The 22870-nt window shown below is 37.0% G+C and overlaps 2 protein-coding genes across 2 annotated transcripts; both read left to right on the top strand.

Annotated features, from left to right (window-relative positions):
* The first annotated feature begins 820 nt into the window (after window positions 1–820).
* On the top strand, window positions 821–16795 carry ankrd10b (ankyrin repeat domain 10b). The gene is made up of 6 exons (XM_028435993.1): window positions 821–1165; window positions 3143–3295; window positions 4329–4420; window positions 12802–13067; window positions 14354–14461; window positions 16299–16795. Exons 1-6 carry the CDS (start codon window positions 968–970, stop codon window positions 16490–16492), a joined length of 1011 nt encoding a protein of 336 aa, XP_028291794.1. The 5' UTR covers window positions 821–967; the 3' UTR covers window positions 16493–16795.
* Window positions 16796–17830: 1035 nt separating this feature from the next.
* On the top strand, window positions 17831–22521 carry ube2al (ubiquitin conjugating enzyme E2 A, like). The gene is made up of 6 exons (XM_028435361.1): window positions 17831–18044; window positions 20122–20202; window positions 20284–20309; window positions 20523–20612; window positions 20690–20778; window positions 21820–22521. Exons 1-6 carry the CDS (start codon window positions 18001–18003, stop codon window positions 21946–21948), a joined length of 459 nt encoding a protein of 152 aa, XP_028291162.1. The 5' UTR covers window positions 17831–18000; the 3' UTR covers window positions 21949–22521.
* The last annotated feature ends 349 nt before the right edge of the window (window positions 22522–22870 follow it).

Below are 22870 nucleotides of genomic sequence, written 5' to 3'. Positions count from 1 at the left end.
ACTTATTCCAGGTTCAGAAGCGCATAAGAGGAAAATAACTTAAGTCATTTGAAATGTCTTAATGATCTGGGGCCTTCTTAATTGAATCCTGAGATTGTAAAACAATCTCACACAGCAGTCTCATACTGGGATTGTACCCGTGCTGGATTTGTCATGTGCAAATTGTCATACTGAGATTACAATGATATCTTAGTTGTATTTCACAATTATATAGTGTATTAAGAAGTGTAATAATGCATTTTAAATATTTCAGCAAGTTATTTGTCAGTGAAGGGCATTTTATGCCAAAAATTAACTTTGAACATTTACTTTGAAATTGAATGAAGAATCTCAGCACAGCGGAAGTAGCAAAAAGCACACCGGAAGTAGGCCCACGTGTTTAATTTAGCTTTTAGGTAATTATTCATTCATTTTAGGATTGTTATCTTTTACATGTTTAGGGATTGTTATCTTTTACATGTTTAGGGATTGTCATCTTTTATGTTGTTTTCAAAGTTTTAGGATGATCTTTTGGGACGTTTTATAGTTTGAGATGATCTTTTATCCTGTTTTTATAGTTTTATGAACGTTGTCTTATGTTGTTTTTATACGTTTTCGGACTGTTCTTTTATATTGTTTTTATAGTTTTCAAAATTGGTCATTTGCAAAAAATCTTTAAATTAATAAATAGAAGGAATAAGAAAAAAAACGAATCAACAGTGCAGTATTTAATAATAATTGTTTATTTGAGTTTTAACGTGTTTAGGCTCTGGTCCCTGAAGTATCCTCGCAGAGAGTCCCAATCCATTGTCCAGTCCGGGTTTTGTGTGAGCTCCTCCTCTCTGTGTTGTCGGGCAGACTCCAGTCAGGGACCAGGGTGGTGTGTCCATAGTGTCTTGCTTCACGGACACCGTCTGAGCTCTGCATTTAACAGCAGCTGTTGCCGTTTACCGCCTCGCTCACGGTATTCTGCACTGCTCCTGCTATAATGTCGGTGGGCATAGAGTCCGGTTTCTCCAGCGAGGAGGTGCTCAGCAGCCGCTTCCCGCTCCACCGGGCGTGCAGGGACGGGGACGTCGGCGCCCTGTGCTCCCTGCTTCAGTGCGCCTCCAGCCCGGCCGACCTGAAGGTGGAGGACACCTTCTACGGCTGGACTCCCATTCACTGGGCTGCTCACTTTGGGAAGGTAGGCAGGACATGTTTAACAAATGGGCGCTAATGTTAGCCTGGCCTCGGCCATTTTCTGGTGCTAGCCGTGACTGCAGACTAACAATGGGTCGTTAAACGTTTGAATGACTTCCGAGCAACAAGCCGGGTGTAGTTTAAAATAACCCTAAAGTCAAAATAATCTACGGTCGACAATGGACATGCGCACCTGGTGAACTGCGCATGCGTTATGTTGGTTACCGCGTAAAAAAACAGGTGATGGAGATGGATTCCGAACGTCCTGTCGTCGATGATGGTACATTAGCTGAAGAAGGGTTAGGGTAGCAAAATATTGCAAGTATTTACCACGTTATTAGTGCGCATGCGCCCATAGGAAAATTTTACTCAGAGGACCGGTGTCACGGTCTGAGTTTACCTCCGTACTGAGATTATTTTGCAATCTCAGTACGTGACTGTTACGTACTGAGATGTTATCCGTGCTGGATTAGCCATGCTCAGAGATTGCTGTACTGATTTTTTATTTTTTTTTAAATGCTTAAAACATCACATCAGTCGACAATCGAGAAAAAAAACCGATCAATGTAAGATTCAGAAAGCAAACGTAAATTCTAAGTGTTGAAATTTAAACTGTTACAGATAAAATTAAGATTTCAGCCCAAACACACGTCATCAATTACATCATACCCTTTTCTACTTTAAACAAAAAAAAAGACTAATTTTGCTAATCTCTGCCAGGCAATAATTTGCACTTCTGCTGTAACCTGTTAGCTTTTTATACACACTGCTAAAAAAGAAAATGAAAGGAACACTTTAAACAACACACAGTAACTCCAAGTCTATCACAGCTGTAGGAAATCAACCTGTCCAGGTGTAGAAGCAGCACTGACTGTTTCACCTGTCCTTGTGCAAATGGAGCAAACAGGAAGTTTAAATGAGAGCAAGGTTTATGCAGGTGGTGACCACAAACATTTCAGTTTTTTTTGCTGATTTTTTTGTCACTTTTGCATTTTACCAGTGCCCTCGCCATAGGGCTGGGCGATATGGCCTTTTATAAATACCGCGATATTTTTAGGCCATGTCACGATACACGATATATATCTCGATATTTTGCATTACCCTTGAATTAACACTTTGATGCACAAAATCACACCAGTATGATGATTCTATATGTCTACATTAAAACATTCTTGATCATACTGCATTAATATATGCCAATTTTAAACTTTCATGCAAAAAAGGGGATATCACAACTAAGTCAAAGTTGACATAACTGTATTTATTAAACAGTGAGTGGCTCAAACATAAAATTGTCAACAGAAAGTGCACGTTCTGTGCAAAATTGTCACAGAGACATTTCAAAACAAGACATTAGTGCAGGATGCAACTCACATGGCATTTCAAAACACAAAATTAAAGTGCACTTTTTGTACATAATGCCACTACAATATTTTAAAACAAATAGTGCCCTTTTGTGCATGTTGTCATTAAGATGACATTTCAAAAAAAAAAAAAAAAAAAAAGTCCGCGAGTTTAACGGTATGGTCATTTTCAACACCGCACAGACTACAAGCTGCGATATATCGAGTATATTCGATATATCGCCCAGCCCTACCTCACCATTAAAAGTAGCATTAGATGGTGTTTAAAACTCGCACAAGTTGTTCAGGTAGTTAAACTCATGGATGGCATGTCAACGCATGCTTTGTCTGTAACCAGGCCTGTTCTTAAGGCTTTCCACAATATTTCATTCTATGAGTGTGATGTGTGTTTAAGTATTCCCTTTATTATTTTTTTTAGCCATGTATTTGTTAAACTCGCTGCACCTTGGAAATTGCTGGCCTTCATTCAGCACAGAAATTGGATGCAGGCCCAGTGAGGGCTGGAAAGTGTTACGTGTGTGTGTTACTGTAGCACACTTGTCCACGCTTGCCATGGAAAGAAATACACATTTGTCTCTGCCTCACTACCCTTAAATGTTCTTTTTTCCTCCCCACAGCTGGACTGTATGATGCGCCTGGTACAAGTGGGCTGTGGCGTGAACGCAGTCACCTCCAGGTTTGCTCAGACACCCACTCACATTGCAGCATTTGGGGGCCACCCTGAGTGTTTGTTATGGCTGCTTCAAGCGGGTGCAGACATTAATAGACAGGTATGAGCTCCACTGTACACCCAGCACAAAGCCTGCAGGCACCAAGTCTTAAATATATGCATTTTGGGTTGTTTTTTGGATTTAGTAAATTTTTCACTGAAAATGCTGCATATTATAAATGAAATGCAGACAAGATCCACCCATAAAATTGCATAGTTACTTGAAAAGGCCCTATGAGTTGGCAGAAGTGCAAATATGAGTGAAACAAGCAGAGGCTGTGCTGGGATGATCCCATCAAATCGGATCATTCTAAGTCGGGGTTAAGCCCTTGTAGCACTGCTGCTGCTTATTTCCTCCATTTGACCCATATTTTTACCTTATTTATCTGCCTTCCTTTCCAAATGACATGGCTCAGCATTTCACTCTTTCTCTCTACATATTCCTCAAGGCTTTGGTGCATGAATTCAAGCACTGGGGCTATGTTTAATGCTTCGCTGCACGTCTGTGAAGAAAATCGGTTTAGTAGGTCACAATGACATAACGCTCTGTCGTCATTGGGAGCCACTATTACTGTATTGCTCACCAATTATTGAAGGAAAAAAAGAACCATGACACAGGTTTAATCTAGATTTCCATTTAGACGTAACCCTGTTTGAAACATTCCCCCACCCTATCCATTTTACTGGAGGCTGATGCGCAGCTGCAAATATGCAAGTGTGGTTTGTGAAGTCTGGGTAAAAAGTTCACGTTTGGCTTGAAGACAGTTTGATGAGTCAGTGTTTGAAACAAAGGGACAAGGAAACATGTTGCTGAATAAACCAGCTTGTGATGTTTCCCTGAGATAAAAGGATTCCTGTCTCAACAGCGTTGTCCATTAAAAGTAATTCAGTGAAGTCTTCTTTTGGTAAAGAATCTAATACCAGTGTTTATATTAGGTTAGTTGGTTTGATTGGCTGATGTGGTCCAACAAATAAAAGTGTTGTTTTTCTCTTGCATTTATCCTTTTGTACACAATCAGAGACTTTACGACCTGAGTGTGTGCCGTGCCGTCTGTCAGTGCGAGCTCTAACCACAGCTGTTTGTCTCCACACAGGACTATGTGGGCGAGGCGCCCATCCACAAGGCTGCTCGAGCGGGCAGTCTGGAGTGCATCAACGCTCTCTTGATTCAGGGAGCGAAAGCTGAGTAAGTCCTGTGATTCCTCATGTGTCCTTAACTTCTACCTCCTTTGTACTATCCCACATCTTAATGACACCTTTACAAGGGAACACCACCGTAATAACATTAGTGCAGGGACGATACTTTAATGCTTGATTCATCAATTTGTTCTATAAAGATGTCGACAAAAGAATGGAATGCGATGCGTCTTATACGATCGAATAACAATAGGCTCGAGTATTATTTTGCGGTTTTTCCTCTTTCTCCTGTTTGTTTTACCAGTCAGCATATATGTTTGCTCAGTTTAAGTGTGAAATGGTTAGTTTAATAAAATCTGTAACGCCAATCTAAAACCTTTATTCCACAGGTAAAGTTGAAACAAAACTAGAATTTAAAAGATTATTTTAGGGATACTCAACCCAAATTCTAAAAACAACTCAACTGAATACTATTGTATGTAACATTTATTAGTAGAAACGAGGCGATGGCGAAGCTGTATATGTAGTAAAAAGCACTTTAAACGCACACATGTGGAGGTCACCATGTTTGACAAACTGTGATGTAGTGATTACTCAAGAAGTTTAGTGCACCATTCATGTAACACCTAATGGTTATACGGGGTTAAAGGCATCCAGTGGTAGCGTTAGTTAGACTTACCGTATTAAAGTCTAGTATTTGTTGGGTTGTGTATCGCTTTAGTTTTATTTCTTTAGATTGAAAATAAAACAATTTAATCCTGACATGTGATGTATGGTGGTGCTCTCTTGAAAATGTGAGACTTTTTATTAAAATCCCCTAAAATTGTTGTTTGTCATTGCAACAATTTGCATTAAGTTGCCCCATGTGTAAACAGAAATAAGCTTTGACATGAATGTTCCAAATTCCCAGAAGATATATATTCTTGGCTTTTATTTACCTATATTTTTAGATTTTTTTTTCCTTTCTTTAGCAACACAATATTCAGCTAAAAGTCAATGGCTTGCCCTCATGGCATCATTAAATATGATCACAAATCAGACATGAGGGCAACTTAATGTAAATGTTGATGAACTGTTTTTTTTTTTTTTTTACTAAGTAGTTCATATTGCATGATCTTTGTTAGTCCTAGAGTGTTTTTCTTTGTTAACATTTCTGTTGGTTTGTGTCTTTATATGCACAGCTTGACTGATTGACCAAATGCACATTGACTTTCACTTGTAACGCTAATATTTCTGTCTTTAAGACAAGGCTGCAGGATGCTTGTTGCATAGAATGAAGGTAAACATTTTTAGGAAGCTGCTTAAAACCTGTAACATTAAAGATTTTAGGGTTTAAAGAACCATCTGGCCTGCTGTCTTCAGTTTAAACGGTTCATTTAACACAAATAATTTAAAGTAGGGAGTAACATAATTCTTTGTTCTTAAAGTGTATTATCAGGAAGGTGAACTTTAATGGTATTTCAGGGTGTGTTCATACTTTGACATCTTTATGCTTTACCAGTTCTACACACCCTGTCTGATGTTTTTCTGTTTTTTAAAAATCCATTTTTAGAAAATGTTTTTTAATGTTTAGGCATCTGAAGTGTGACAGAATTGAAAAGGACCAATGTTCCTGCTTGCTAAATATGGATGCAGCACTGTAATGGGTGGTGTTGGATTACATAACCTAATGATATAAATTATAGAAGCCTGGACACATCAGGGTCATGTATTATTACTCAGTGAGACTAGAGTCTACTGTCTGCAACATGTGCAGCGAGTGACACAGGTTTGTGTCATTTACAGTGAATTTAAAGTGCAATCACATTTAAAACAGGAAATCACATGGACACACTCTTTAGGATACTTGATTTATGATTTATCTGCTTTAATTGCACTCTCATTTTATGCAACAAGCTTCAGGCCTTAATCTTTGTTGGTAATAAAACCCAGAAATGCCCAACAACCACAGAGTGAAGCGACAATTTAGCTGTTTTGTAGCTTTCTGCTGGTTTAAATCAGTGGTCTACTAATCTGCATCAGACGAGAAAGTAAATTATACATGCCACTGTAAAATAAAAACAATAATAATAAGCTAAGCATTGAGGCGAGAGCATTGATGATAATCTGATACTGTAATTTTTACTCCTGGCCCTTTCATATGTCAGTAATGCTTTCATTGCTAACGTGTACAACCTCCTCTCCCTATCTTAGTTTGTATCGATTTCTTTTAATCAGTGTAAATGTTTAAAACTTACTGTATATTTGAGTTCACTTTAGTCATCTGGTTGTTTTGGGGCTTTAAATAAATACACTCCAGTGCTTTGGTCTAAATATGTGCATTTGGTCATCAGCTGATCAGTATTGTTTCTGAATAATGATGATGCATTATTTTCCTTGCAGATGACAGATTATCATTGTAGTTCATAGTTGAGTTTGTTTATAAGTATTTGTCTTTAAAAGCAGTGTAAGGGGGCTAAACTGGGTGGGAGGCAAAGTCAGAGGGTGGGAAAGAGACTCATGACAAATTAACACGAGTGCAAAACATTGTAAACAGTAAAAGTAGTTTAGTGTGTCTCTTCCTGCACCGAGTAATTACTCAGTTGTAAATGCAGTAAGTCATCAACCCCTGCCTTCTGCTAAAACACACACAATGTTATATAAAATATTGAAGCGGTCCATCCAAAGAAATTAAAACTCATGGTTTTTACATTAGTTTGTGTTGCAGAAGAGCGACTTATAGTTATTCTGCAGATAAGATTTTTTTTGGATATGTTTATTCTCCCAAATGTTTGGGCGTGGTCACTTCCTGTTGTGACATCACTGCACACCATTCAAAAAGCAACGTTCTGCAAGTGGGTGGCCTACACAAAGTCCTGTCAAACCAACAGAACTATTATTAGATGAATAAAGGTACATTGCAAGCCAGGCAACAACAGTGCCTCATCTCATTGTCATGCTTGTGGATAAATGTCAAAAAATGTCCATTAACACTGCCCCAAAAGCTGCAAAGTATAGTTCACTACATATCACATCACATATCACCAATTAAGAATGAGATGTCAAACTAATGCGAAGCAAGAGTTTGACGTTGCAATACTTAGGCTTAGCACTCCATAACGGGACCAATACGAAGAGCACCTTTGATGAAATATTAGATTATTGGATCACTGTTGATTCAAAAATATGAAATAAGATGTTAGCATAGCATTCAAAATATAGAGTACAAATAAAGTAGAATATTTAAATGAACTCAAGTGATTTTTGAAGATCAGGAGTGGGTAAAAGATTAACAATTTTCACAAAAGTCTAATCTTGTAACCTTATTTATCAAAAATATAAATTTACACTCTTCAATTTAAATTTTTTTTTTGATAATTGGGTTAATTGTTTGTAAAAAAAAAAAAAAAAACATAGTTTTGCACTCGTTTCACAACGCAAAAAATCTGTCAGTCCATGACAATTATTTAGTGTTTAATGTTATGGCTGGCTGTCAGTCTGTCATGCTCGCCCATCAACCTTTTCATTGTGCTCATTTTGAATGACATTTTTCTTGAAAGACGACTTGAATGTCTCTTCTGTCTCCTTGCCTTCCTCACCATTTGGGCCTTTTTCCCTGGTCCTTTTCCAGCTTGTTGCAGTCACTCCTTGTTTGCATTTCTGTCCACTGTGACAAACATGCTTTACCATGGATCCTAAGGAGACTCCAAAATGTATGAAAGACGGATTCCTGCAAAGTGAAAAAACTAGACGTTCTTGACCTAATGTCATGTCCATACAACAGCTTACAGAACTTTTTTTCTTCCAAACTACCATGTATTTTGCTTACATTTTCTGCATGGTTTATCAAGCAAATGGTGCTGGAATTCCCCTACTTTAATATGAGGAAAGATATTGCTGCGGCACAAACTGCTCTTTCCATATACCTCTTGCAATTATTCTTGCTTTTCCTTGAGATTTTGGTCAATCGGCTTCTTTTGCTGAAGAAGACATGAAGAAGTGGCTCCTAATGGATCTCTTTTTGATTGATGAGGATAAGCTGCTCTCTCCGCAGCCGCCTCAACGGCTGCAAATAAAAGCTGACTGTTGTTTATTTACCGCTAATGGCCATAATGGGTTAAATACACTGCATGGATGTTTGGTGTTGGTCCATACTGGGCTGAAAACAATTCAAAGGCTTTTAGTCATCACTGATGATGTTTGTTTTCATAAATCATATTTTTATGAAGTCGTATGGAAATATTTATTAGAACATTATACATCAGGGGAGCAACATGTACTGGTGTAGCCTTGGAATCAACCCCACAACCTCTTGATATGAAAACAAGTGAGAGACTTGATGCAAAACCTGATGAAGTTTCTATATTCTGCTTCTTCTTTATTTGATTATACATGATTCATAAATATGGGGTCAAAACACACCATTTTGACTATCTTGCCAACTAGGTTCAGTTCAACAGTGTTGTGGGAAGACCCCGGTTCATTCTTGGCTCAAGTTTTTGTGTGGAACACATTTTTCCTTTGCATCTTTCTTTGTGTGTCCCTTCGACAGTCTCAAACATACTGTACACGAGTGAGCTGATGGACTGACAGCCATTTCTACAGTCAAAGGATGAATTCACCTGAAAACACAAACGAGTTAAACTTATAGGTGTATTTATTTATATATCTTTAAGGTTTACGCAACTATAAATCGGCTAAGAAAAATAAAATATTTAAACTGAAATAGAATGTATTCACCAAAAATGTATTTTTATTTGTCATGAGCCTCAAAATGTGATTGTGGTCTATAGCGAGCTAGCATCAGGCAGACCAGTGCTGAGAAGCTGCCAGTGATGACAGCAGTGGGTGCAGACATGCTTAGAGCAGCTGAGTGATAGCTTAGTTTCTCAGTATCATGTACTGAACTGTTTAATGCTAACATCATGCTGTTGCAATGTCATTTCACTGTGCCAGTTACTTTTTTTGCTTACTTTTATTTTATTTTTTAACATTTTTTTTTTTACACAAATGTTTTCTTTTGTATGTCCTAGTATTAACCCTCTACAATATCTAAGACTGTTTTTGACATCTAATCTTTGTCACCTTTTTCTTTATGAAAGTGAGATTAAGTGACGAGAAAAAGTTTGCTATACTGTTAACAGAAACGGAACCGTACGTCTTAATGTTTTGCAGCCATTGAATTGGAAATGACTTGGTTTTTTCAAGTAATCCTAGAAAGGGGGAGAATAGACACTGCTGAGTCTGCCCCGTTCCCTGGGATAGCCGCACTGTTGTGGCATTGAGTGTTCTCACTATCGCTTCCTATCTACACACTGGCAAACTGTTGAGGTATTTCTTGCGGTGATTGGTTTTAAATGCTAGGTTTTTTTTAATGAATCAAAATTGAATTTTTAGACCTGCATGCTTTGCTTATTATTATGATTGTTCCTGTATTTTAGCCTATTTTATTTGAAATTTAGGATTTTTATTTATGATTTTTGTCAACTAACCATAGGAGTCCTTTATATGGGCAGGTTTAATCACGTGAGTCCCATGTCAACATGTAGCATGATCATAGGCTGCCTCTGGAGGGTTAGAGAAGAGCATTCTGTGTGCTTAGGACTGAAAAGCAAAGCATACCAGGCTTTTACTAAGAATTAACGCTTCCTTTTCAAATTTCTCACATCACACCTGAATTTTGAATATTCACCAGCATCCTAATATTCTGACCTGTGGTTGCTGCCGATGTCTGTTCTCACTGAAGGAATTGAGTTTGCGTTGTTGGATATGAACTAAAAAGCTAGAGCAAGAATTAAGCTTCAAATAGATTTTCTGTGCAACACTTAAACAATATTTAAAATGCCTGTTTCCTCATTTTGTTAGAAATGTCAACATTTAGGTTCATTAAAAACTCCAAGATGAGATGTTTTAGCTGTGAAGTTGTAGAATGCAAAACGCCTTTATAATCCAGAGCTGAAACAGGCCTGTTTGGGCACCTGTGGTTGCCAACAAAAACATTCTCATTGTTTTGAGTTTCATGTCACAGTCCAGAATTAGCTGTCTGTGTCAATGTGTGACGCCCTCCTGCTCAGGGCGCACCCTGCATTGCATCGTGTACAGTATAAGCTAGTGAAGAAATATTGCTAAGAAGTAAAACAATCTAAATATAACAAATTATAATTATTCTACTAAATTTTTTTCTCCTCAGAGCGGTCACAGTTGGTCCTCTAAGAGAAGCTACAGATCTAGCTCACCTTTACTAATATAGAACTGTTCACCAGTTCTAGCTCAATAGTTCCTTGGAGTGTCTTGTTTGTTGTTGCTGTTCATTTTAAAAGGTGAACTGTATTTAGTTTCAGTGCTCCAATGATGATTGAATTCAGTTTATTATTTTAGTAATCAGAATGAAGTCTATTCCCACTTCTCTTAAGTCATAATTATTTTCTAAAAGTTCATCATCTACCTCAACATTAGCCACTGGCCAGATTAAATTAGATCTACAAAGTTTTAGTTTTTTTGAAAGCATTTTCATTTTTAAGAAAACCCACATTTTAGTCATTTTGCTATTTACATTTAGTCCTGGGTTAGTTTTAGTCAGGTGAGAAAGTGCAGTCGAAGAACACAACTAATTAACAAAATTCTCATCGTAATTATAATCACTTCCTTTTAGTGAGACAAACTCATCTATTTAATCTCGGATGGTTCGATTTTCGGATTATCGACCAAATCTCTTTGAAAACTTCTCTGGAAGCGTTAATTTGGGCGGGGATGGGTTATGTGCAACAAGTTATTGTGTGATTTTATGTTTTTAATTTGTTTTTTTGTTTTTGTTTTTCAAACTTGAATTCTAAATGATGTTGTCATGTGTACTAGTTTTTGAAATGTTTATTATGCACCACTGTTTAGATAAAGCTGCAGAGAGCAAACAGTTTCTAAACACAATGAATGACCAAACAGAAGTTTGTGCAAAATCACTAAAAACAAGTATGAAAGCAATCGTCACTTTGGTTTTATTTCAGTTAACACTATATGCACCCAAATAATTTTACATGTATAATTATTAACAGAGTTTTAACCACTGCTGTGAGGGTCTCCTCTTTATTCACACACACACACACACACACACACACACACACACACACACACACACACACACACACACACACACACACACACACACATATTTAAAGTGAACCAAAAATTGAAATGTTTTGATGACTTAAACAAATTGGATGTAGTTGTGAAGCCTCTGAGACATTAGTCCCAGTTCTTTAACAAAGGCTTTGCTGTTCTAAACAAGCACTTGATTGTTTTGTAATTTGGCATCAGAGATGAGAAATCTCCATCCAACGACTTGAGGCCGCTTGGTTATAATGAGGTATTTTTGTGTGTATGCCTCAGCAATCACAAGCAGTAAACTGTTTCAAATTAATGCAAGTTTCCATTCTTCATTCAAAAGATCACACACATGGAACAGCATCTTTCCTCAGTGACGTTGCCTCCAGACTTCATTTCAAAGTTCAAAATTCGGCAAAATTTATGACAACTCTGTTTTTTCATTCATACCTGCACTTAAAATTCACTTTGTTCATGCTGCAACTGGATGTGTTTAACACAACACAAAAACAACTGAGCAAAATCTGTCCAAATCCCTGATCGCAGAAGAAGAATCTTGCCGTCAAACAATCATCTTGTGCTATGAGATGAAGACTAAGTCTGACTTTTCCCCAATAGATGGAGCATCTAAAATGTCTGCTTGTTCTATGGAGCACTTTTGTGCTACTTTTCCTTTAAATCACCCAGACTGTGGAGCTTTGTCTAAAGATGACACTGTGATATCTTCATCTTCATATGAGAAACGTCTGCTATCTTGTCCTTTTCTCTTATTTAGGACACGATTATTTCTAGATGTCAAGTTTTCTCAATTCCTTCTTTCCTTATTGCACACGTTTTCATAGTATATGTTGTATAAACACAGCCAACTCACAGCCTACAAGACCTCCAGGATTCCTTGAGTTAAACTTCAATCAAGCAAGACTTCAAATATTTTGTTCTTGAAGTAAAAATTACCTCCAAAGTGAATTTCTCCTGCATCAGAATGAGTCTTTGATGCTCATGATTTACAAAACCTTCATGGCCTGCTTGGATCCAGGTTGTCTTAACCATGTCCTTTTGCAGCACACGTTTGTTTCTCTTCATTTAGAAACTGTTAAAAGATTTAGTAAAAGATGTTAAGGATCCTACAGGGATCAGACGTCATCCTATAAAGATGACGATGAGATTGTGAGGGTAGAGCAGTATAGGCTATGTTTATACATGCGTGTGTTTGTGCGAGTATTGGCTAGATGATTCTGTCTGTGTGTGTATGTGTGTGTGTGTGCGTTTGTGTGTGTTGGGCTTGTCTGTCTGTGTCTGTGTGAGACCAACCTTCACGGGGCGTCTCTAACACTCGTCCTTTTCATTGTGCAGTATGAGGAATGCCAGTGGGCTGACGGCTGCCGACCTGGCCCATGCGCAGGGGTTTCGGGAGTGTGCTGAAATCCTCTCCAATGCGCAGAACTTCCAACAAAACATGGCCCAGTCCCACAATGGGGCTTTTCTGAATGGCACGCTCAGAAGTGGGGGCCACACCCACCCCACGATCCAAGGACGCAGCTTCTTGAATGGTGTGCCCAACAGAAAAAGGTCCTTTGATGGCATGGAAGTCAATGCAGGGAAGAAGGCTAGACCTAACGGTACGTCGCGACACGAGTTTGACCTCCTCGTCAGTGTTTTCTAGGAAAGATTCACGATACGATTCTCTCACGATTAATTTTACAAAATGAGATTGTAGACAAATGATGACTGAAAAATATTCCTTTATTTTTATCAGAGAAAAAAAACTAAAAAATACTGTATAAACTATTCAAAACAATAAAATGTAACTAAAAAATAAATCCTGAATGAAATAAAGGAATAATACAAATGAAGAAGCCTATTAATTGAAATTCTGGTTCTACAGTAAACAATGCAAAACTGCATAATAGTTCATTTTCTTTTTAAAAGTGCAACTTAAAATGTATTTTGTGCCTTAAAAATTGGACTGAAAACAGTCAGTGTACTGTATTTACATCAGGTTTGTTTTGACCAGCAGGGGGCGCTGGTAACACAGTGGTTGGTTGGCATGCAGCTTTTCTAGCAGTGAAGAAGAGATGCTATGCGCTAGCAGACAGAGCTAATAGAAAAATTGTGACTTTTACAGATATTCAAGTAATATTGCAGTGTATCCCGTATGTTGGTAAACAAACTCGAGTCTGTTTTCATGCGATATGTGTGAAAGCCAACTATACGACATGCAAAAAGTCTCAAAGACGTACATCCATCTAAATATGTGGGGCTGTGCACACATTTTGTTTCATTGTAACTTTATTACAGTGTTTCCCAACCTTTTATGGATCGTGACCCCATTTGGATATCACAAATTTCTGGCAACCACGAAGATATTTATTTCCTTTTAGAATTACATTCTGATCTCGTTTATTTTACTCTTACAAATATAGACGTTAAACAGGATTAATGACAAGTTGTTCCAGCATTGATATTTTATACTGCTTTTTTTTTTTTGCTCTAGTTTTATATTTCAGAAAGTGAAAGTATAAAATACAGTTGGTCAAGGTTGTGTTTTTGTTTCGTCAAATTCAAACAATATATTTTTAATCAATTACTTAACCTTTCAAGGGACCCCATTCCAAGGTTGAAAACCACTGATCTGTCAAACCTGATGGCATCTAGGGTTTCTGTGCTGTTTCTTTAGCAACTACAACTTTGACCCTCACATTGAAAACCATAGAATTTTGCATCCATGTATTTTTCTAGTGCAACAAATAAGTATAATTGATCTGATGTATGAAATGTGTTTTGTGTATTTAATAAGAAGGTAAGGATGGACACATGAAATGGACACTTGTTTCTTTTAAATGATCAATAGTAGTGATATATATATATTTTTTATTGTGTTGGTTGTTGTTTCTTTCCCTCTCAGGGCTCTGCATGCCTCTGGAGCTGCTGAATGGAAACGGGCCTTTACGTGGCGCAGGGGAGACCCAAATGGAGAGCATTAACACGGAGCTGGCTCCCGCAGTGACGTCAGGTGGGCCGGGGAGCTTTGCATTGGGGTTAAATGGGTTTTCAGCTGCACAGGAGTTGGGGCCGATGGATCAGAGTGAGGGCGGGTCAAACCCAGCGACTCGAGAGCAGGAAGTCATCACTGCTGCATCCATGCAGACGCCATGTCGCTGCACCAATTCTTATGCCTACCTGTAGAGGGCGACTCAGCCTGATGCTCCACTTCATATCTGCTGGCTGTTTGCAATGATTATGTTCAGCTGTGTGTGTACGTGCTTTCACGTTGTACTTTTTCACATTTTCATGTTCCTGATTCGAGCATAAGGCTTCCTCTATAGTTTCCTAATATAGTTAAATGCAATAGATCATCCGTCCTGTTTTACCTTCAATTTGTTTGTAAACTTTTTTAAAAAGTTGAAAGTAAGAGTGATTTTGTTTTGCACAATCATACTGCAGTGTTTGTATCTAAGGCATAATTGTAATGTATACTGAGAGGACGGGAAATGGTGTTATTTCCAGAATGTGTCCAAACTTTATTGTTTGATTTAAAAACGTGGGAGGAGGTCGCATTAGGATTTGAACATTTGGAAACATAACAGATTTACAGATATGATTCAGAGATTTGCTCAAAGCTTTTACATTCTTTTGCAAAATGTAAAAAAAAAAAAAAAAAGTTTTAAGAAATAGATATTAAACTTCAATACAGTATTCTCACTTTTCGGTGACTTGTTTGCTGAACTCTTCTAATATGTTTCAAGAAAACCTGCTGATATTCTGCATCAGCTAAAGCTATTTGATATTTATAAATGGCTCAAAGCCAAAGCGTATCCCTCTGTTCTGTATGTCGGTACAAAGGTTTCACTGTGCAGCTTTTCTGTAGTTTGTGGCAGTCTTGTGCTCAGAGGGTGGCTAGTGTCTGGGTTTGATTATTCCTGTTTTTTCCTAATCGATGGTGAATGTTAACTGTGTGCGAGCAAATATTTAGGCAACTAGCAGAGATTGCACATTTATATGTTAAACTATCTTTCCCGGAGTGATCAGAAAATTGTCTTTTGGTTATTTTTCAATGAGAAGTCTGTGTGGACATTGGACATGGCTGCTGCTGAGAGTTTGCATGGATTTCTACACTTAACGCCTTATTCCATGAGCAACATTTAATATTTGAACCCTTACTTATTGTGCATTCTATTCAACTTTTATAGCTACTAAGGAAAATAATTGTCTGTATTTTTTAGTACTCTTACTTCTTGACAGGAGATGAGTGTTCATGTCTAGTACTGAGCAGTTTCAGCTTTCTACTTGACTGTGTGACATCATTAAATGTGGAAGAAATTTCTTAAACCTTATTGTGGTCGCCTGTTTTATTTTATTTGAATGCTTTCATCCAAGTGTTCATGTCTGCCTTTTAATAATGGGGGGGAAATCGTGCTTAGGTTTCAGGTGATGGCAAATTAAACATAAACTTTACAGCACTTCTTAGAATACCATCCCCTCTTCTGTCGTATTATGTGGAGCTGCCTGGGAGACTTGGAAATACATTGAGAAATGCAGCTGAACTAGGTCACTGTGTCATTCAGTGCAAAGTGTAGGTGCACCTGACAGCAGATCAGATTTGACCTATTTAAAACAAGGTCTCATGTCTAAACGTGTACAGTTCCAGCGTGCTGAGCTTTCACAATATTTACATCATCCCTGTGTAAACCCAATTGTTTTAGTTAATGTCACTTAAAGGCAAAGAACCACTTTGTACCCAACCTGCCTTTAATAGTTGTGCAAAACAAAATCTAATCAAAGAAGAAGGGGTTAAATCAATGTTTAATGGTGTCAAGGCTGCTCACTATTTGTTTCATTCACACTGGCAGGTGAAAGGCACACTGGGCATTTTTCCTCAAATGACCCAGCAGCAGGAATCTTCCACGCCGGGCACGTCTACAGTAATTCACCTGAGGTCATTAACACTGCAGGCAGCCAGATGGAGCACCAGAAGTCTGTTACTGCAGAGCAGTTTTATGATCACACTCTCTACAGTACCATGCTCCTCTACCACGGCTCCTAAAGTAGAGCCAGTGGTTTCACCTAAGCAGTAACTCGCCTTAAAGCCACGGAGAGGTCCAGATCTTCACCAAAACGATTTGCTGTGTAATGGAGCATATTCATTGTTGAAGAATTCCAAATTTGTTGGTTACAAAGCTGCATTGGATAACTACATTTTTTTGTTTGTACTGTTTAAGAAAATGTTTGTACTTTTGTCAGTATTTGTTAAGAAATATTACTGGCCTAATATTTTTTGTTGACAAGCCAAATGCACTCATTGTAACTCATTTAAAACGTTTTTTGCTACAATTTGTGTTGAATCCCCCCCCCCCTTTTTTTTTTTTTTTTTTTACTTTTCGGAATATGTTTGGATAACTTGTGGAATAAATGTGCTACAGATTGGCATTCAAAGCGTGAAGGAGTTATTGCACTAATAAATAAAAATGATAAAACCATTATAACAACTACAACTAGGAGACAATATGTAGACTGATGGGAGTGTCCCAGTCTGATGTTGGTGTTGGATAGTGGTCTGATCTGAGTCAATCCAAACGCCAAAGTTTTGGACAACTTTCAGGGATCAAGACTCAAGGTAATTGCGCACAGTATAGTCCTCTCTTTTTTTTTTTTATTGCCAAAGACTATCTGCTCCATTTCATCATGATTTAGTCAAAGGAAATATGAACTAACACTAGCAAATGTAGTAGACCGCTGCTTGCAGGTGCAAAACATGAGCAAATAAACTGAAAATTATGTTCATGAAGAAACCGTCAAAAAGACAATTTCTGAGAAATGCTAAACAAATTCAGAGGCCTAGTGGTAAATGTCAATTTAAAAAAAACGGACATTGGTATACACTTTCTCACCTGTATCACTTATTTAGGCATGTATGTTGTTTTCCTTTGGTTTTGCAGCTGTATTTTTCATACATTTGTGAGACATCACTATAATAAGATGCCAAATATACTTAACCCGTTTGTACAAAGATGTATCTTGTTTTATTTTTTTGTGTGTGTCTGAATGACGTCCTGGCTGATCAGGACACCTCACGTGTAGGGACACACCTGTCGTCAGTGTCGTCTCCTATTACGGCACAACACACGTCACTATAGCCACACCCCTCAGCACTCAAAACCCCTCCAACTGAATAGGTGAACATTCATATATATATAGTTAATAAAACTCAGCATTAGAGCAATGATATCTAATAAATGGCCGTAAAAACATGTAATAATATATAGTGAGTATTGTGTGCCATATACAGCAGGAGTATTCTCTACATTTTTCTTAATAACAGTCCTGAATCCAGTCTCCCCCCCCACTCGCCGATGTGACTTGGTATCATCCAGTAAACCAAGCCGCACTAACCGGACCACCAGAGCCAGATCTGAAAAATACAGCCGTATCCCACTAATTTGATGCTCCCTTTAACTCACAAAATTATTACTACTAAATACAACATAACATTTGACCCAAGGAGCATACGGCCAACGTATTGGTATTGTCAGTCGACTTTTCTGAAATTACACCATGTCCACCCCTGCTAGAAGAAGACTTATGAGGGATTTTAAACGGTGAGTTCATGCTAAAATAGTCAGCCGATAATGTTGGTTTGCTCCGATATGTTAAAACTGCTAGCTTATTGCTATGCTAACCCGTGTTTTTAAGATAAACTTTTCGGCCTGGCGGTGTAGTACGTATAATTAAGCGTTGTCCTAATATATTTCTGCTACTATAAACTCAATATAGCTTCGGTCGAGGAGCTAACAGTGCTAACTGCTAGCTGGTCTCTAGTACTGTCGACGAAGGTTTCAGTTTACTGCAGATAGCTGGTAGAGCTGAAGTTAGTTTCCCATTCGCTGTTAGTAGAAACACAATTCGTCTAACTCGTGTATTATTCGTTTTAGGTCATATCGGCATCGCGGTCACTGTTGGTTTGCGTAGGGGTCAAACGTCACATAAGTATCGTAATCGTCACCGCTGGAAAGATCTAGATTTCACGATCTTCCGGTCTGTGTTAAGGAAAACCTGACTACAGAAAATATGCCTTTTTATTTTTGAGAAGAAAAAAAAAATGGCCAAAGATTAACAGGACTTTGATTAACTTTAGATACTTGTCATGTAATTTAGATTTTGAGAGCAGTGATCTTATTTTGAAATTGGTCTCATTAACCCATTGGAATATTAAGTGTTTTTGTTAAAACGTTTTAAAACCAAAGTCACTGTGTTTTTGTTTTTTTTTTCAACAGGAAAATCCATCAGTTCTCACTTTCAAACTTAAAAAAAACAAAACAGGATTCTATCATGAAATGAAATGTGAACCCTCTTTATGTGAAGTCGGCACTTTCAACTCTCTTAAATTGTTTTACTTAGTTTGTTTTTATAGTTGTTTTTTTTTTCTCAGACATTTTTTAAAAGTTGCATATTATCCATTCAGGTATTTCCAGGAATCGGGAGTGGCTTGTTTTTGATGTTGACACAGCTTCTTGGACCTGTTAGTGCAGAAATATGGAAATTGGCTGCATTAGGACTTTCTGTGTAGATAAACACTGCTTTGGAAGTGTTGTAAAACACCTAATGCTAGTATTTACTGACCGAAACTACATGTATGTGTCATTTTTAGGACAACTTTCTTACATGTAGGGCTGGGAAAAAAAATGATTTAATCAGTTAATCGAATTTGTAGATAAAAAAAAAACGATTTTTATTTGGCAAATTCGAGTTTTTAAAATGTATTTATTTATTTTACATTTTAATTTTAATTTTTTTTTCCCACCACAGTTTTTTCTGACTTTTTCCCATTCCGATGTGAGCCAGCAACCTTTTTGTTTAGCCTTTGAGTAGGCTATATATGTGCCACAGGCATGTTCAATTTTTTATTCGCACTATGCTGAGATGCTAATGGGAGAGTTTTTTTTAATGTTATATGTTATAGAATATGTAGTTATTTGATTTCTTAATCAGAAAATGTAAGCTACTGTGAAGGCGCTGTTGCACTTTTGCTTAAACCTGGGTTAAAGCTTGAAATTGTTGAATGACAGAACCTCATTTACTTCTTATTTTGTGATTGTTCTATGCATTTTAACTCTTGAGGACAATCACAGCAATAAAGTTGCACTTTTGACTATATCTGATGTCTGCAGTTATTTTTAAGTGCATTAAAAAAAAAAAAAAATTAATCGGAACTTGATTTTTTTCTGAGTTTTTTTTTTTTTTAGGCAACATCGCCCAGCCCTAGGTCATTCTCATGTTTTTAGCCTTAACTATAAAGCATGTTTTGAGCAAACTGAGAACTTTAGATGTGTGCTGTTGTTTTTAATTCTTAATAAGCGATAATAAAGTACCCCAATCGAATCTTATTGTGATTAATTTTATCTAGTCACAGTAACAGAAAACTTTGCTTTGGGCACAGTTTGTGTTAATATTACTAATACTACAGATGACTTGTGTGAATTCTGTGAAAAAGGAAACATGACACATGTTCCCTTCAGTGCTGAGGTGAGGCCTTCTGCTTAAAGTAGCTGCTCGGCTCACATTTTTACTGTCATATTTGGTTCTCACTGCAAATTTGGAGCCTAGCGCTTACCCTAGTTGTTTCTGGAGGACTTGTTTTCTCACCTGAGTTCACTTCTTTCCTCTTTGTGTGTTAAGGCTACAAGAGGATCCCCCGGCTGGTGTTAGTGGTGCTCCGTCTGAAAACAACATCATGGTGTGGAACGCAGTCATTTTTGGGTGAGAAAATTATTGTTTTCCAAAGCACATTTGTGTATAGTGTGTAAACAATTGCCAAATATTGTCATTCTGACTTCACAGCCCTGAAGGAACTCCTTTTGAAGATGGTAAGTATCTGGTGGTTTTCTACCTTTCATGAAAGGAAGTGATGTAAATTATTCAGTGGTTTGTTAGAGTAGATAAACACAAAGAAGCAAAGGGTGGCAATCCTAATGTAACCTAATAAGGCTTTATCATTGGATTCATCACTGTTTTAATAGTTATATATTTTCAGATAATGTTTCCATCTGAACATGTTATTTGTCTCGTGTTTGTTACAGGTACATTTAAACTCATCGTAGAATTCACAGAAGAATATCCCAACAAACCTCCCACAGTACGATTTGTGTCAAAGATGTTTCATCCAAACGGTACGCGACTCACATCACCGTGTTAAAGTGGCCTGAAACCATTTCTATATAGTGTGTGATTGTATTTGTGTCCACAGTCTATGCAGATGGGAGTATATGTCTAGACATCCTACAGAACCGTTGGAGTCCTACTTATGACGTGTCGTCGATTCTCACGTCTATTCAGGTAAAACTGTTAATGCTCGGCACAATGTCAGGAACATGAGTTTTACATTTAATGGATATGAGTCGTTACTTCACGCTTTAACTTAATTGCAAAAACTTTAAAAGCACTGTATAATTACAGTTTGTTTATAGCAGTAGTTTTCAACCTTGGGGTCGTGACCCCATGTGGAGTCACCTGAAATGTCTAGTTATTGATTTAAAAAAAAATTACTGATTAAAATCGTATTTTTGTCATTTTTAATATATTTTCAATTCATTTTCAAATTAAAACACCACCCACAATCTCAGGAAACTATTTTGTTATTTCACTTCCGCAAGTATAAATCTAGTTGAAAAAAATACACTATTAAAATTAAATAATTAAATAATATTTCTGTAATTTAAAAAAATAAAAATACATTTCAAAGTAAGACACTACACACAATCTGTATTCTATATTTTCACTTCCTCACGAATAAATTTAGTTAAAAAGAATACAGTATGAAAATGAAATAGTTGGTTAAATAACGAAAATGTAAATGATATTTTTGTAATTTAAAAAAAATATATTCTTTTTCATATTAAAACACCACACACAATCTCAAACAACTGTATTCTATAATTTCACTTCCTCGAATATGAATGTAGTTATAAAAAATACAAGATAAAAATTAAATGATTTAATAGTTAATCAAATAATACCAAAAATAAAATTACATTTTTGTAATAAAAACATAATATTCTTTTTCACAATAAAACACCACACACAATCTCAAACAACTGTATTTTATACTTTCACTTCCTCAAATATAAATCCAGTTAAAACATCACAGTATAGTAAAAAATATCTGAGCTGGTGCATCTCACCACTATAGCGCTACTTGTAACACTATATATCACAAATATGATCAAAAACTAACAAATAAATAAAATGTCGCCGGAAATTGTTGAAATCAAAATGGGGTCACAACCTAAAAAAGGTTGGAAACCTTTGGTTCATACCTTTATCTTTACTGGTAATCAATTCCTTTAAAGTAATGTATTGTTTTATGGTTCCATGCAGTCGCTACTTGATGAGCCAAACCCCAACAGCCCAGCCAACAGTCAGGCAGCACAGCTGTACCAGGAAAACAAGCGAGAGTATGAGAAGCGCGTGTCGGCCATCGTAGAACAAAGCTGGAGGGACAGTTGACCTGGGCATCCTCACAGCTGCTCTCCCTGTTGTTCAACACGTGTGCTACAAAGTTTTAGTGAAGTAACTCTTACTTTCTGTCCCCTTCCTTTATCCTTTTAAGCTTTTTATGCACTTTACCTCCATTATCTAATGTTTCTCCCACCAAGACGGGTGTTTTATGTCATTTTTCCACTTTATCATGGGGAAAGTGGCTGAATGTTGGCCTCATTGTTTAATCTTGAGGACTTGTGGGTCATTACTCCAAAAAATACCCAAAATCCATCCTGTTCCTATTACCTATAATGTCACATGGGAAAATTGTGTTAAAAAAAAATCTGACGCTCAACATCATGTTTGGTTTGTTGTCACAAAGCTGTGGGAGAAAGAGCAGCCTGAGTGTTTCATAATGTTCTACTCATGCCATGTTTTGCTGTGTGTGAATTGTTACACGCATGAGTTTTTTTTTCACATTTCTTTTCAGTTCTTGTGTGTGTATATAAAGACTTCAACTGAAATTGTGTACAGATTTTTGCACTGGTTTTTCCCCATGTCACTGTTTTCCAGTACTTGTAAATAAAACAAGGAAAAATACTTCTGGAGTTTTTGTTTTTTAACATTAAAATGTGAGCGCAAAAACAATGACAGGTAAAGTAACTTGGTAATCAAGGCAAGGGTGAGAAACAGTGTTTACTGTTTAGCTTAAAGTAGACATTGTTCATTTCAAAATACATTTTGTTTGGAAAATAAAGACAAAAATATATAAATAAACCCAATTGGGATTTGATCATGTTGGCTTTGGTTTGCGTGGTCATGAGACATTTAATAAATAAATTTAAAAAAAAAAGTGACTATACAGCTTAATCTTTTTGTCCTTAGATTGATGGCTTCACCCTATGAATTAAACTTTATTTTAATAAGATAAAGCAGTGTTTTTCAACCT

Source organism: Gouania willdenowi, chromosome 21 (assembly GCF_900634775.1).
Source record: "Gouania willdenowi chromosome 21, fGouWil2.1, whole genome shotgun sequence".
In the NCBI taxonomy this organism is placed as follows: Eukaryota; Metazoa; Chordata; class Actinopteri; order Blenniiformes; family Gobiesocidae; genus Gouania; species Gouania willdenowi.
Note: the sequence above shows the minus strand (reverse complement) of the source record. Positions and strands in the feature narration are given on the sequence as shown.